Source organism: Sodiomyces alcalophilus (genome assembly GCF_042370955.1).
Source record: "Sodiomyces alcalophilus JCM 7366 unplaced genomic scaffold ACRALscaffold_2, whole genome shotgun sequence".
Classification (NCBI taxonomy): Eukaryota; Fungi; Ascomycota; class Sordariomycetes; order Glomerellales; family Plectosphaerellaceae; genus Sodiomyces; species Sodiomyces alcalophilus.
Genome location: NW_027263533.1, coordinates 2074115 through 2088342, shown reverse-complemented (window position 1 = coordinate 2088342; position 14228 = coordinate 2074115). Strand labels below are relative to the sequence as shown.

The 14228-nt window shown below is 53.8% G+C and overlaps 3 protein-coding genes across 3 annotated transcripts; 1 reads left to right on the top strand and 2 right to left on the bottom strand.

The window, feature by feature from the left end:
* Positions 1-311: 311 nt before the first annotated feature.
* Positions 312-1233, bottom strand: ACRALDRAFT_1074732 (uncharacterized protein). Its single transcript, XM_071018276.1, has 2 exons — positions 1115-1233; positions 312-1056 (listed from the first exon to the last, which is right to left on the bottom strand). Exon 2 carries the CDS (start codon positions 1022-1024, stop codon positions 785-787), a length of 240 nt encoding a protein of 79 aa, XP_070876906.1. The 5' UTR covers positions 1025-1056; positions 1115-1233; the 3' UTR covers positions 312-784.
* Positions 1234-4839: 3606 nt separating this feature from the next.
* On the bottom strand, positions 4840-6769 carry ACRALDRAFT_1061154 (uncharacterized protein). Its single transcript, XM_071016375.1, has one exon. It carries the CDS (start codon positions 6659-6661, stop codon positions 4964-4966), a length of 1698 nt encoding a protein of 565 aa, XP_070876905.1. The 5' UTR covers positions 6662-6769; the 3' UTR covers positions 4840-4963.
* Positions 6770-7361: 592 nt separating this feature from the next.
* ACRALDRAFT_1007300 (uncharacterized protein) lies at positions 7362-11907 on the top strand (the record flags this gene model as incomplete). Its single annotated transcript, XM_071014707.1, has 4 exons — positions 7362-7610; positions 7989-10058; positions 10112-11728; positions 11809-11907. Coding segments are annotated over 4 exons (4035 nt in total), but the record flags the coding sequence as incomplete, so codon positions are not given.
* Between the last annotated feature and the right edge of the window lie 2321 nt (positions 11908-14228).

The following is a 14228-nucleotide window of genomic DNA, read 5'->3' as shown; positions in this document are numbered from 1 at the left end:
CAATACTTTCTTCACCACGACGACAGCCCTACGAAGTACTGACAGAGCCAGTCAGATGCAGACTAGGAACTCAGTCTATCAAGTCTATCAACTGTCTACGAATATTAAGTCCATTCTGAACTTCAACTGTGTCCTATTGAGATCTGAGAGCCAGACCGATTGCGACTCGTCAGCTCCCAATTCTGCCTGTTGCCGTTGGGTTGCGAGACACAACTGAAAGGGCCAACCGACAGTCACACGCTTCCGTTTTATGGTCGTAATCACAGGCATCTGGAGGACTGGAATAGAAGGACTTTTATTGTAAGAAAAAAGAAACTTGATTTTTTTCGAATCGATAAACGAAACATGATGGCGATAGACGAGTCCCAATGATAATAATTCCCAGTGACGAATCCCTCTAGATACTCCATGATTAATAGACAATAGAACCCTGCTGCAAAGACGATCGAGGCCCGCCGCCTCAATTCTTTTGTTTGTGCAATGCCCAAATACCCATTTGACCGAAACAAAAGGCAAGGAGGGTGAGCTCCTTCTGACCGTCGCCTGCCTTCCGATGTATGATTTTACACTCCAGTACGCCCCGGCGAAATTAAGCCGTACCCGAGTTGGTGGTACAGCCAAAAGCAAATGGTTTTACAAGACAACACACAAAGCCCGTGGCATCGTTCGTGTCGTTCCACACAAATGCACCACTGTGTTGGGTGGAACGTGTGCATGATGTCGAAGGATATGTGATACACCACCCCACCCGGCATGCCAAACATGACATGCGCATCTTGACGCTTCAGCGCCGCATGGAGGCGGGCCAATGGTCTGACGCAAAGGAGACGGGACTGGGAGGCGGTGGGGCTGGGACGCTGTAGTCTTGCTCTCGGATAATGTGGACAGGTGTTGATGGGCGGTCGTTGGTGGACGAGGCGAGAGTCTCACTGATGCTGGTGAAGATGTCTTGGCCTGTCATCAAGCGGAGATCTCCCCTCGGGGTAGCCATGGGGATTGGCGAAGCGATTTGGCTGGCGGACATGTTTGATTCTCGAGGAGGTTTGGGAGATACGACTGGGGTTGCGATATTAGCTTCTGAAGAGTCGATCGTGTCATAGGCAGTTGGGCTTACGGATATTAAGAGAATAGTGGTTATTAGGGACCGGAACCTCGGGGCTGAGCTTTGGAGCAAGCGTCTGGAGTAGCTCGGAGATCTATGACAGTCGGCTGGGGTAGGAGTGAGACGGCGAGAGAAGACAGGGTTTTCGTAATCGGATTGTCAAAGTTCAAAAAGCTGGGGTCAATGTCGGGATTATGGAGGAAGAGCAACTGGACAAGGAAACAAGGACGGGAGGGAATCTAGTCCATATATTCAAAAACTAGGGATGGAAGGAGCAAGGCAAACTACCGGCGAGCCGTTACTTCTGCCCCGGAAAGAGAGACAGGGGTGTGCCTAACGGGACTGTTACAACGTATTTTTTTGCCCCATTGACGACTCGCTGAGGCGGGATGCGAATGTGCCAGAAACATGTGTCCTTCCTTTTAGCCCCTGTCTAACCAAAATGAACGTTCCTTCCCTCTTCGAGCCTTGGATTCTCCGGGGAGGGCGGGAGAGCTTCCTCACAGACAGGGCGGTTGAGACAGGCCGGGGGGTTAGTGCGTGGCAAAGACTGGGTGCGTGTGTATACAACGTACTTACTGTACGGCTGGGCACCCGGGTGAAGGAAGGAAAAAGTGTGTTGGACGGAAGGGCAAGCACATGGTGATTACGACGGTCCCGTATGCCGCACGCACACACGAGTTACTCCGCACACACGGGTAAGGTTGCAGTAGTAGCGAAGCCCAAGCGAAAACGTGGAGAGGGCAGTCAGGGGCTTTACCCCGGGGGGGCAGGGGGGTTTGCTCTTAGGCGAGAAGAACGGATGACAGATGGGAAATGAGTGTGACGGAGACTTGGCCCTAGCAGCTATTATCGAATTCGCGTGCTCTCGTGCGTTACGTTGTTTGGCTCCCAGTTCTACGTGTCGCAAAGCCACCAGGTCCACGTACACATAGTACGTGATAGTGGCCGTTGCACTTGAGGGAGATGACTCGAATAACATGGGGGAGGATGGTCTCTGTGTCTTGGTATGCTGCGATGTGGCTCCATGTTGTGACATTCAGTTGGGTTATGCGGGATGGGGTTCGTGGGGCATCTGGGGAACGCGTGTCTCGGTGAATGTCTGGGGCATCATTTAATATACGGTAAATATACGGTAAATGGGCATTGGGAAAGGAGATGAATAGCGCTTCACTCAGCTACCGAAACAGACACGTCGTATCAACCCAAGCCGCACCAAAAACGGTAATTTACACGTCAGGGAGCGGTACCTGAGCCTGAAAGGTCCAAACGGGGCACCTCCATGCGTCTCGGACCCCGGAGACGGGAATCCGGCAACCAGGCTAAAACCTCATAGTAGGGGATAAATACAAAAGAAACGTTCCAGTCGTCCATGATAGGTGGGTGGCCAGGGGCGAAAAATCTACCCCAGATTAGGAATTGTCCTGATCATATTAAACTGAGACGGCATGGAGAGCTATAAAGTGATTATTCATTTTATTCACATCAGGTACACATCGGACGGGTGATATGTCTACTTGCTCAAAAACGGCACATGAATCCCATATTCTCATGGGAGTGGGGGTTAAAACGGGATTGAGGCAGCCACGTTCCTTCTGATGGATCCTGGCTTTCTCTCTTCGGGCTGAGAATACGAATAGCGAGAATAGGATGGCAGAAGGGTGTGGTGGCTGACTCACCGTTCGTCGGGGGCTGAAATGGCGAGGCATCAATTACCAACGCTTTGGTTGCCAACTCTTCGCTGTCATTGCCAATTTGGTGTCTTGGCCGAGGAGTAATAATTACAACGTAGTTGGCTCGTTTATTCGATCGAAGCTAATAGCAGCAGTAGCAGTAACCCTTTTCTTCGTCTTCGTCTTCGTCTTCGTCTTCGTCGTTGTCGTTGTCGTTGTCGTTGTCGTTGTCGTTGTCGTTGTCGTTGTCGTTGTCGTTGTCGTTGTCGTTGTTGTCGTTGTCGTCGTCGTTGTTGTCGTTGTCGTCACGGATAAAAACCCCTCCCCGCAAGAGAATGAGGTATGATATGCGCGACGTCAAGAAATGCGTATGGACCGGACAGCGCGTTGCCGTCGTTATCTTTGGGATTAGGCTCGCAGCCACGATTTACGCGCTTTCGGGCTTCCCAGACGTCGAAAGCGCGCGATATCACGTATCTATGACGGTCACGGATAAGGGAGTGCCTCGTAAGGCCGTGAGCCGGGTCGGTGTCACGGTAAATTCTTGATTATATTCTTGAACTAACTATAGGAACTGCTGAGTGATAACCCGGCGATGGCTGATGGGTCTTGAGCGTCGAAGCCCTAAGAGGTAAAAAAAAAAAAAACAGTTATCTATGGGGTACTCTGCGGAGCCGAACACGTCGGACCGTATATGTTCTATGCTGTCGCCGATACTTTCCAGATCGTCTAATGGTATTTGGATGGATCGGAAAAGGCTTATAGGAATAGATCCCGAGACTTATCGAAAAGAGTATATTTATAAGGCGCGTTACTCCGACTGTGCCATTTGGTTATTCCGACTGTAGTTCCAATCAGGGCGACGACGACAACAACAACGACAAAGACGAAGACGCTTTTCCCCCCTCCCGAATCTGGGAAGGACTGTTGCCTGGAAGGCTAGCCTATGTAGCTAGGTGATAACAGCGTAGTATACAATAATAATAATAATAATAATAATTTTATATTGTCTCCTTTGGTTAAGAAGAAAAGGAGGGAGGAAGATATTATGGTGAACGGACACGTTTCCGACGATGAAAAGTCAACACCCGAGACCTTGGGACGGTTGGTAATATTCGTAGGCTTATAGTCCACGCTGGTTTGCGGCGACAGGTCCAGGGTGCCGTTGGAAGATGGAACCTGCACCAATCGGACATCCCGTGATAGTAGTGACATCGGCTACTCCCAATTAATTCGTACACATTCGGGCACATGTTTGCGCTGGGAGTGATAATAAATCATCGGGCAGCAAGTGAGTGGTCATGGCGACGTTTTTTTTTTTCCCCTCCCTTTCCTTTTTCTTTTTCTCGTCCTTTCCTCCCCTCACCCTCCTCCCACCCGTTTGCTTCCGAGCCAAACAGGCAGAGAAGTGGGCATGATACTTACAACGTAGGTAAACGCAGAATGACCGTCCGTATCAGCAGTCTAACAAAAGGTCGGGGTGCAACAAACGTGACGAGTCCAAAGTGAAGAATAGGCGTCTGCTATGCTGGTCCCGGGTTCCCCGGACCGACTCCGGTTCAGTCCCCTGACCTGCTGGAACATTCCATTTTGCCTTCTTCTCTAATGAGCGGGGAGATCAGACCTCCCGACATGGACATGGAAGCGACAATGCGTTGTACTGTATATACAGAGTACTTACCCTATGGAGGGAGTATTTCGCGTGGAGATGCAACTTCATACGGCACCGCCAGGGCGGGAGGATAGTCCCGGAAATAGTGGATCCTCATTAGCGCGCCTGGACGTTGACAAATTTCGGTCTCCATTCTGACCTCCGAGCGGCGCTTGACAGTACTATCTGCAGGTCAGTTAGAGTATAAACATAAACCACCACTTTCTTCTCTCTGCCTACCATAATCAAGTGTCTTTTCTTAAGCGACCGCGGAATTTCATCCCGTGAATGTCACCGGAAGCCAACCGAGCATGGGGTTGGCGGTGCGACGTGAAGTACCGGTACCTACGTATAAATGCCGAGTGTTGTCATGTACAACGCCTCCCTCACAGACCAGAGGACACGAAAGATAACGAAGTAGCCATGTTACCAAGCCAAGTGTGACTCTATATATTCGCTAAATAGTAGTACATTATTTTCTCCTGTTCCCCCGAGAATCTACATTACAGTGATATTACAACATGAGAGACGCAGGATCTAAAACAGACTCTCGCTCCCAAGAGCCTTCTTCTCATCCACTTTCAGCGCCTGTTGGAACGTCTTCGGGGCTGCCCTAGCCCCTCGCGTGAAGGCATCGCAGAGCAGCGCGGCGGCAACGCTGACATTCAAGCTGTCAACCGAGCTGGTCCCGATCCTGGCTTGCCGCAGGATCGAAACCTGACAATCTGCTCTCGAGATCATCTTCCTGGACAGGCCCTCGCCCTCGTTGCCCAGGACCAGGATGCATGGCTTCTCGCGTAACGGGTCCTCCTCGGCCAGCTCCTCGGCCGTCAGCTGCTTCTGACCGCTGCGTCCCGCCGACGGCGCCACGGCCACGTACGAGGCCCAGCCGGCATCCTGGGACGCCTCCAGGAAGGCCACGGGGTCCGCCACGGAAAAGATGACCAGTTCCTCCGCGGCACCCGCGGCTGCCTTGACCACCGTCGGCGTCACGGGGGACGAGGACTGCTTGGTGACGGCCACGGCGGCGGCGCCGAGGAACCGCGCCGTGCGTAGCATGCCGCCCAGGTTGCCGGGGTCCATCACCTCGTGCAGCAGGAGAACCAAGGGCTTGTGGCTGCCGCGGGAGTCCCATCGCTGGAATGGTTCGCTGCCGTTGATCTCAACCTCCTCTTTGGTCTGGTGGCCGATATCGACCGTGTAGCCCTCGTCGGTGACGGGACCTAACCCTCGGATCGGCAGTTGGGGTAACGGCGATACTTCAAGCACGAGGCCGTTGTGAGGCCGACCCTTGCTCACGTTGTCAAGCAGATGTTGCTTTGACTCCGGCACGACGGTTGTGCGGACATTGTGCTTATCGGCCAGGGCGCGGATGGATTCGATCGCGTGCCTATTGCTGGCGCCGTCGTAGATGTATAGACGGTACAGCTTGCGCCTGGCCTCGCGGAGAGCGGCGAGGACGGGCCATCGCCCAAAGAGAAACTGTGACGCCGCCGTGGTGTACGGTAGGGTCGCCGCAAGGTCATCGGGTTTTCTTCCGTGGCCCGCCAGAGCCCAGGACGAGTCGTCGTCTCTTCTTTCTTTGACTTCCAGCTCTTCTCTCGCCCTTTGCCGCATTCTATCAAAACCCGACCGTCGATCCCAGACTTTTGCGTCCGGGTTCCTCGCGTGCTCGGCTGTAGGTTCGGTTCCATGGGATGACGGCGACTGCGTTTGGGTATCGGCTTTTTTGCTTTCAAGCAGTTTGGCAAGTTTGTCTTTGAGGTCTCCTTTGTTGAGTTGGTACACCAAGCTCTTCTTGCCGAAATCGGAGTCCGGGTCGTGGAAGCGTTTGCTTCGCGATTTCCGGCCATCCATCTCCCTCTCCCTTTTCTCTTCTTTCTGGCGCATCTTCTTGAAAGCCCTCTTGATCCTATGGCGGTCCCCCCCTGTGGGTGGTCCGTCGGCGGCCGCACCCATTTTCCTGTCGAAGATGTCTACAGGCCTGGCACGCTCGGCGCCGCCTCGAGACGACGACACCCTTCCATTCCTAGGACGAAAGTCGGCGCGTGATGCATTGGATGTTACTGGCTTCCGACGGTCTGCCCGTTCATTGCGGATACCGCGCCAGGCAGCTGAGAAGGAGGATTGTGATCGGGTGACGTTTGCGAAAAGGAAGTGGCGGGGGGTCGCATATCTAAGAGGACGACGTTGTCTGAGTGAAGCGACGAAGCTCCATCTTGTTGGAAAATTCATTGCATGATGTGTCGTCAAAGTGGGACGTTCCGAATGTCAATGGTGTCTAGGAGCCCACTTGTTCAAGCAGGACGCAGGGGACGATAACAAAGTCCAGAGGCCCAGTGGAAGCAATTACTTACCTCTGTATAGTAAGCGGCGACGATGTCGGGGTTCTACTTTTCTGCCGCTCGTCCCTGTTAAAATTTTGGGCGGTGAAGCTTAACAGACGTCAATTGGCTCAAAATTGCGGGGCTAGGTAAATTCCCTTGGTCGGCAAACCGCGTTCTGAAGCTTCAACGCGTCCAGTAGCAAAGCAGTACGTACTGGCAACTTCGTATCGTGCCTTCTCAAAGACTTCTATATCGCCGAAGAGCTGATGAGAGGCTTCCTTCTCCCCTAAGCCCCTTTGGCTAAGTTCTGTCATACTATTTATCTTCTTGCACCTTGTCTTCCACGGGATCTATGTGTGGCATACTTCTTGTCCGCCCCTTGCTCTAGCGTGCTCGACTGATCCAAACGACCCTTGTCGCACATCATGGAGGACCACGATCTTCCCCTGCCCGACGGCTTCGACGAAGAGCTCCTCCCAGATATTACGTTTGACGACATTGGCGGAGGAGCAGCAAGCATTGCCGCTGCCGCCCTGCAATCACTAGAAGACCCTTCTTTGCAGCAAGAACTGGCAGAGCTGGATGCCGAGTCATCTCCCTCGCAAGCTTCTGATCGATTTCCTACCCACGACCATGTTGCGCCAGCGTCCCCGCTGAACGACGGGGTCCGGCCCATGGTCCGGCCCATCAAATTCGAAATCGTACTTCCCCGACTATCCGACGAGGCGCGCAGTCAATACGTGGAGGTTCGGAGCGATGTTGTGGACTTTCTCATCGAAGAGATAACGGACGATCCAGGCGGCGAGAATGACGAGTCACTCTTCAGACTCGAGTATACTGATGGGCGGCAAGACTACGTGAGTTTTCTATATTCCACAATCTCGAGATGGACCTCTCTTTGCCAGCCTCAGTTTGCGCTTTGGTTTGCGCCTCAGCTGTTTGCCCCGTCCTCAAACTTGCCTCCTCCGCCACCATCATCTCCAGCCTCACTCCAGTCTATGATGTTGTTCAGATATATCTGCTTGCATTGTGTCCCTTGAATTACCCTAGGCCCTGTCTCTCTACTACTAACCCAGTTCTCCCCGCTACCCCTCCTTGGCCCAGAAGCAAAGGCCCTTTCTTTCTTGACCACAGCCCAACCCATTGTCAGGGACAGACCCTTTAGCCACCCCACAGGCTCTGGGTGATTTTCGGCCTACAAGTTCTTCAGAAGCTGACCTCTCCTCTTACTCAAGGTACCTCTTGCGAATCTCTTAGACTACCCCGGCGGAAGAAGAGCATTGCGACAATTTCAAATGAATCACTCGCCAAGCAGCCAGGTCTCGTACTCTAGGCGGAGCAAGGGGGAATCGCACTTTTGGGACGATTTTGAAGATGACTCCCGATCCAACTCGGTCTCATCGGACGACCTCACAATGCCCGACGACGACGACGACGACGACGGCGATGATATTCCCACTAGACCAGCCAAGCGTCTACGTCTTTCAAGATCTCGAACGGCCCGCCAGACAAGCCACGCCCAGCTCGAGGAGGACGAGGAAGATGAGGAACCCAGATCTGTGCCGAGCCAGTCACATGGTCGCCAGCTCCGAGAGCGTCGACCTAGGCAGCTCACCTTGACTAGCATGGGTCTGATGAACGGCGCGGGTTCTGGATATGAAGAGGACGAACTAGCTCAGGAATCGTTCCTTGCATCCGATAACGACGAGTTTACCTTGGTCACATCAGACATTAACCCAACGCGCGGCAGACCGCGGAAGAATATGCGCGCTCGGTCATCTCGGATTGCCAAAAACCCGGGACCTAGATCCCGCGGCTCGTCCATCGAGTTCGAGGACAACCGACGGAGGTCAGGAAGGTCGACGCGCAACGTAAGGAGCATGAAAGACACCACTGCCCTAGATGACGATGACGAAGAGTTCTATATCGTCGATTCCAGAGAGCCGGTAGTCCCCAAGGTCATAAGCGTCAAGGAAATTTTCCAGCCGCTCCCTCCCGATTCGGATTTTCCGCTTTTCCACACCACGGTTTGCGAAACATGCGGTCAAGGTCCTGTTTCTGGCAAGGGTCAGCTTATCGGCTGTCAGGGCTGCGCCCTCGCCTTTCACAAAGTTTGCCTTGGCTACCGGGCTCAGCGTGATCACCTGGCTACGAAAATTGGCACAGACAGTTTTGTCCTGCAATGCAAATGGTGTATCGGCACGCACCTGAAGAAAGACAGGAATGCTCCCCGGTATCACATGTGCCAGTCTTGCAAGGACGATGGTCCTTCTTGCGCCGCTTTCTCCCAGAAGAAGACGGCAAGCCAGGAAGAAAAGCTGAGGGCCGAAAACGATGGTGTCGATCCTATCGTACCCGTCGACACCTCACTCATCAACAACCCGCAGAACGTCTTATTCCGGTGTACGAGGTGCAAGCGCGGCTGGCACTTTGAGCATCTCCCTCCTCTGTCCGGCCAGCAGTCCATCCCAGATTCGAGCACCAGCCCGTCGAACATCCGAGACCAGCGACTGGCCGAGTACTCGGCGAATTGGAATTGTCGAGATTGCGCCACGATCAATGACAAGGTGCAGACGTTGGTCGCCTGGCGTCCCATCAGCAAGGTTATCGAGCCGGACCAGAGCTACGATGACTTCCGAGAGGATGATAAAGAATACCTTGTGAAATGGCAGGACCGCTCCTACTTTCATTGTTCCTGGATGCCCGGTGCTTGGATATTCGGCACCGTGGTAGCCGCCTCGCGACTGACATTTGCCAAGAGGGACGCGACAGAAAGCCTGCTCAAGCTCGACGAAAAAGACGCCATCCCCGAAGAGTATCTCCTGACGGATGTTATTTTCCTTGTCAAAATGGACAAGTCGTCTTCATCGTCTAGGAAGGAGAAGGGTAAAGAAGCCGACCTGGCCCGCATCTCCCAGGTCAAACAGATCTACGTCAAGTTTCAGGGCCTTGGCTACCACGAAGCCGTCTGGGACTCGCCGCCTTCGCCTGATTCGGGACGAATTTACGAAACCTTCAAGGCGGCCTACGAGGAGTACTTATGCGGCAAGTATTTCCCGAACGATTCGTATGACAAGATGAGGGAAAGGGTCCGGCAGTACAGGAATGGCCCTTTCGAGGACCTCAAAGTGCAACCGTCTGGCATCAAACGGGGAAAGCTGATGGAGTATCAAATGGAGGGCGTGTCGTGGATTCTTTACAACTATCACCAGAGCCGCAACGTGATCCTGGCCGACGAGATGGGCTTGGGAAAGACGGTCCAGGTCGTCGCTCTCCTTACCACCTTGATCCAGGATAAGCCAAAGGTAAGCCAGATTCCTTTCAACTGGTCTATTGATTGAGAGCTAACCCGCAAAAGTGTTGGCCGTTTATGGTTGTGGTTCCCAATTCGACGTGCGCCAATTGGCGACGGGAGATCAAATACTGGGCACCCGATCTTCGTGTTGTGGCCTACCACGGTGGACGCCGACCGCAGGAGCTGGCCTACAAGTACGAGCTGTTCCCCGATGGCTCCTCCCAGATGAAGGCACACATCGTCGTCATGTCGTATGACTCGGCGCAGGATGAGCGAACAAAGTCCCTGTTCAGCTCAGTACACTGGGCCGGACTGGTCGTGGACGAAGGGCAGCGACTGAAGAACGACCAGAACCTCCTTTACACTGCTCTCAAGTCCATGCGCTTCCCCTTCCGGCTCCTGCTTACCGGCACTCCTTTGCAGAACAACAAGCGTGAGCTGTTCAACTTGCTCCAATTCGTTGACCCCAAGCATAATGCCGCCCAGCTGGACGAACAGTATAGCGAGCTGAATTCCACCAACTTGCCCGAGCTGCACGAGAAGATCCGCCCGTACTTCCTCCGACGCACCAAGGCGCAAGTGCTCAAGTTTCTTCCGCCCATGGCGCAAATCATTCTTCCGGTTTCCATGAGCATTCTGCAGGAGAAGCTCTGCAAATCGATCATGTCGAAGAGCCCGGAGTTGATCAAGGCCATCTTCGCGAACAAGAAGATTCGATCCAAGGAACGAGGGAGCCTGAACAACATTCTCGTGCAACTGCGTAAATGTCTATGCCACCCATTCCTCTACAGTGAGGCCATCGAGGAAAAGACGGCGGATCCGGAGACCATGCAGAGAAACCTCATATCGGCCTCTGCAAAGCTCTTGCTTCTCGAGATCATGCTTCCGAAATTGAAAGAGCGCGGCCACCGGGTCCTCATTTTCAGCCAATTCTTGGGGCAGCTGGACATCATGGAGGACTTTCTTAATGGGATGGGACTCGACCACCGAAGACTCGACGGATCAATATCCAGTCTGGAGAAGCAGAAACGCATCGATGATTTCAACGCGCCCGACTCGCCCATCTTTGCCTTCCTCCTGTCCACGCGGGCTGGCGGTGTTGGGATCAACCTGGCGACGGCCGATACCGTCATTATTCTGGACCCCGACTTCAACCCGCACCAGGACATCCAAGCCCTGTCTCGAGCGCACCGAATTGGGCAGAAGAAGAAGGTCTTGTGTTTCCAGCTGATGACGAAGAATTCTCCGGAAGAGAAGATCATGGCGATTGGGCGTAGCAAGATGGCCCTAGATCACGTTCTCATCGAGAGTATGGACAACGAGGCGGATGCGGGCGATGATCTCGAGGACATCCTAAAATTCGGAGCGTCGACGCTTTTCAGCGACGAGCAGGACCAGAAGGACATCATCCGCTACGACGATGCCAGCGTCGATAAGCTTCTAGATCGCTCGGGCATGGAGCAAACGAAGACGGATGAAGGGACGGCCGAGTCGCAGTTTTCATTCGCTAGAGTGTGGGCGAACGAGAAGGGGAGCTTCGACGACCAACTCGCCGAACATCAGGACCCAACACTGCAACCCAGTATCTGGGAGCGCATCTTGGCGGAACGAGAAGCCGAGGCTCAGAGGATAGCGGAAGAGAACGCGGTGACTTTGGGACGCGGAGGCAGGCGTCGTAGGGTATGTTTACTTTTCTTTTCTCTTCTCCGTGGAGGTTTAAGAAGACCTTGGCTAACATGAGGCACTCTCTCCCGTTTTAGGCTGTCAACTATTCCACTACTGAGGCGGCGGACGCGGCAGATGCGAGCGGCTCCGACGTAGATGCCGACTTTAACGCGGACTCTGATCAAGAAGAGCAGGATGACGAAGAGGAGTCCATGAGTGAGCCCGACCTCCCCGCCGCTGTTGCGATTGGCAAGAGCAAAGTCAAAGGTAAGATTCAGGAACCAAATTCCCAGCTTCAAAAGGACGAGGAAGAATATGGCCATTAACGATTGCAACTTGCAGAAACACCCAAAACCAAATCTAAAGACACCACCGCGAAACGTGCACCCAACCGACAGGGCCAACCCCAGGTCACCGGGAATGTGACGACCGAAAGCACTGAAGCACCTCGACCGACCATCTCATGGAACCCCGTCAGTACACCAGTCGATTTACAGCCTCGCCCCTCGCCAACCTCATCGCGAGGTGGCAAACCTGCATTTTATCCTACTGCCGGGCTGACCAGCCACGGTTCCGACCTACCCCCGACGGCCCAGCCTGTTTCCCGTAGAGTGTACCCGGCTACAGCACCCCCTACTGGGCCTATGCCTCCCCCGGGGCTCATGAACTACGAGTACCTCTCCCAGTTGTCGGCACGACAACAAAGCCTTCATAACCAGCGTATGCAACAGCTTCACCGCTCTGCACACTTCGCCACTGGTCAGGCGCAGGCCCGGAGTCCCGCTCCGAATGGGGCACCAGTCGTGCGTGGTGGCCACCCATCGAATACACTCTTCGCCAGCACCCCACGTCCTCAACCACCTGCGCAAGGGGTTCAAAGAGGCCAGGTGAATGCAGGTTTCTCCCGACCCGCAGAGCCAACTGGACAGTCCCATCCGCCGTGTCCTTTCTGCAGCCGGAGTCACCTCCCTTCGGAATGTAGGATCCAGGCCACAGAGGCGCAGCTGCGCGTTGCACTTGATACTATTTCCAGCTGGCCATCGTCGCCTCTGAAGAATGCCGAGAAGGTGCTGCTCAAGGCAAAGCTAAAAGCGAGAGCCATCCTTGACGCTCGTTGACGCTCATGATTTGGCATCAGGGGGGAGATGAGATATTTCTTTTGGGGAATCAAACGTCACAGCATATACACTCTCGCCCAAGGGGAACTGAACAGGTGAAGGGGCTACGGAAAGAAGGGGGCCAAACGAGGCGCTTGGGAAGCAGATATTGGCCCCTTTTTTATTTTGTTTTTCCACTTATATGATCTTTCGCTACAGGGACTAGAAGGAGCATGGACGGCGCAGACTTTGATACTAGCTACTAGATAGCCGTACAGGAGATGAATCTGGGGGTGGAGGCGAACACGATCGAGCTTTGGCATAGGGTTGATGTCTCCCTGTATGGAATGAGTTGAGGCTCATCAGCCTTTAGGGCTTTTTCTTGACTGGACCAAGCTGATTCACTTGTTCAACGTGTTTTCGACCTTTTGACGGGATGTTTGCCATGTGAGGAGGCACAAGACCTGTTACTGCAGCCAGCCGCTTCTCTGCAGGGGGGAGACCTTATTCGCATGAGCAAACGCTGGTGTTCTGCACTGCTGTTTCTGCTGCTGCCGCCCTTGGGCGCCCCCCCTACTGTTGTTGTCCCTAGGTTTCTAACCGAGTCTAGTCAGCACCAGGCAGAGGGACCAGTGGGTTTCGAGAAGGGCCATGTTGTCTTGTGGGAGGGAGTGAGGGTACTAGCCACACGGGGGCCCCTTACAGCATTGTCTTGTCTGGACGAAACGTCCACCTCTCCTTTTCTTACCACACCGCATCCTGAGAAATCAGGAGGACCATTTTCTTTTTTTCTTTTTTTCTTGCCCGTCCTTGACGATCTTGCAATCTGCAACAGCTTGTTGCCGCTGGTGCTGGCATGGTGCCAGTGCAGTGTACTTGTTAAATCAAGGACGGGGTCTGGCAGCCGTATAGATACGTCAACGCGTACAGATGCGTTTTTTCCTCTTCTTCTTCTGTTTGCACACATGCCCACACGTTGTCGTCTTGATTACTTCTCTTCATCTTCATCTTCGTTTCTATTTTTTATCTCTTCGTTGCAAGTCGTTCCCTTCTTCCTATCTATTTCGTTCTTCGTTGCCCATCTTCTCTAATCGCTTCCTCGTCATCAACGTCGCCATAGCATGGACCCTGTCCTAGGCCAGTCTTCCTCGGACAAGTCGTACTCGCCTGGACCAGGCTCCATCATGACATCCTCGTCGCGCGATACCACGCCAGATCATTTTTCGGAAGACCCGATCGGTAAACAGGGCGTTGGGGCCGATGCGGTGAATCCAGGCCCGACGCTGGCTTCTGCCGTGGGAGGAAACATGGCCAGCGGCGAGAGAGGCGAGTGGGAGATTGAGAGGACGCCGAATCCGACGTCGAGCCCGTTCCTGGTCGGGTCTGTTCAGCGTCTTTTGCAACCCGTCGCACCGCCA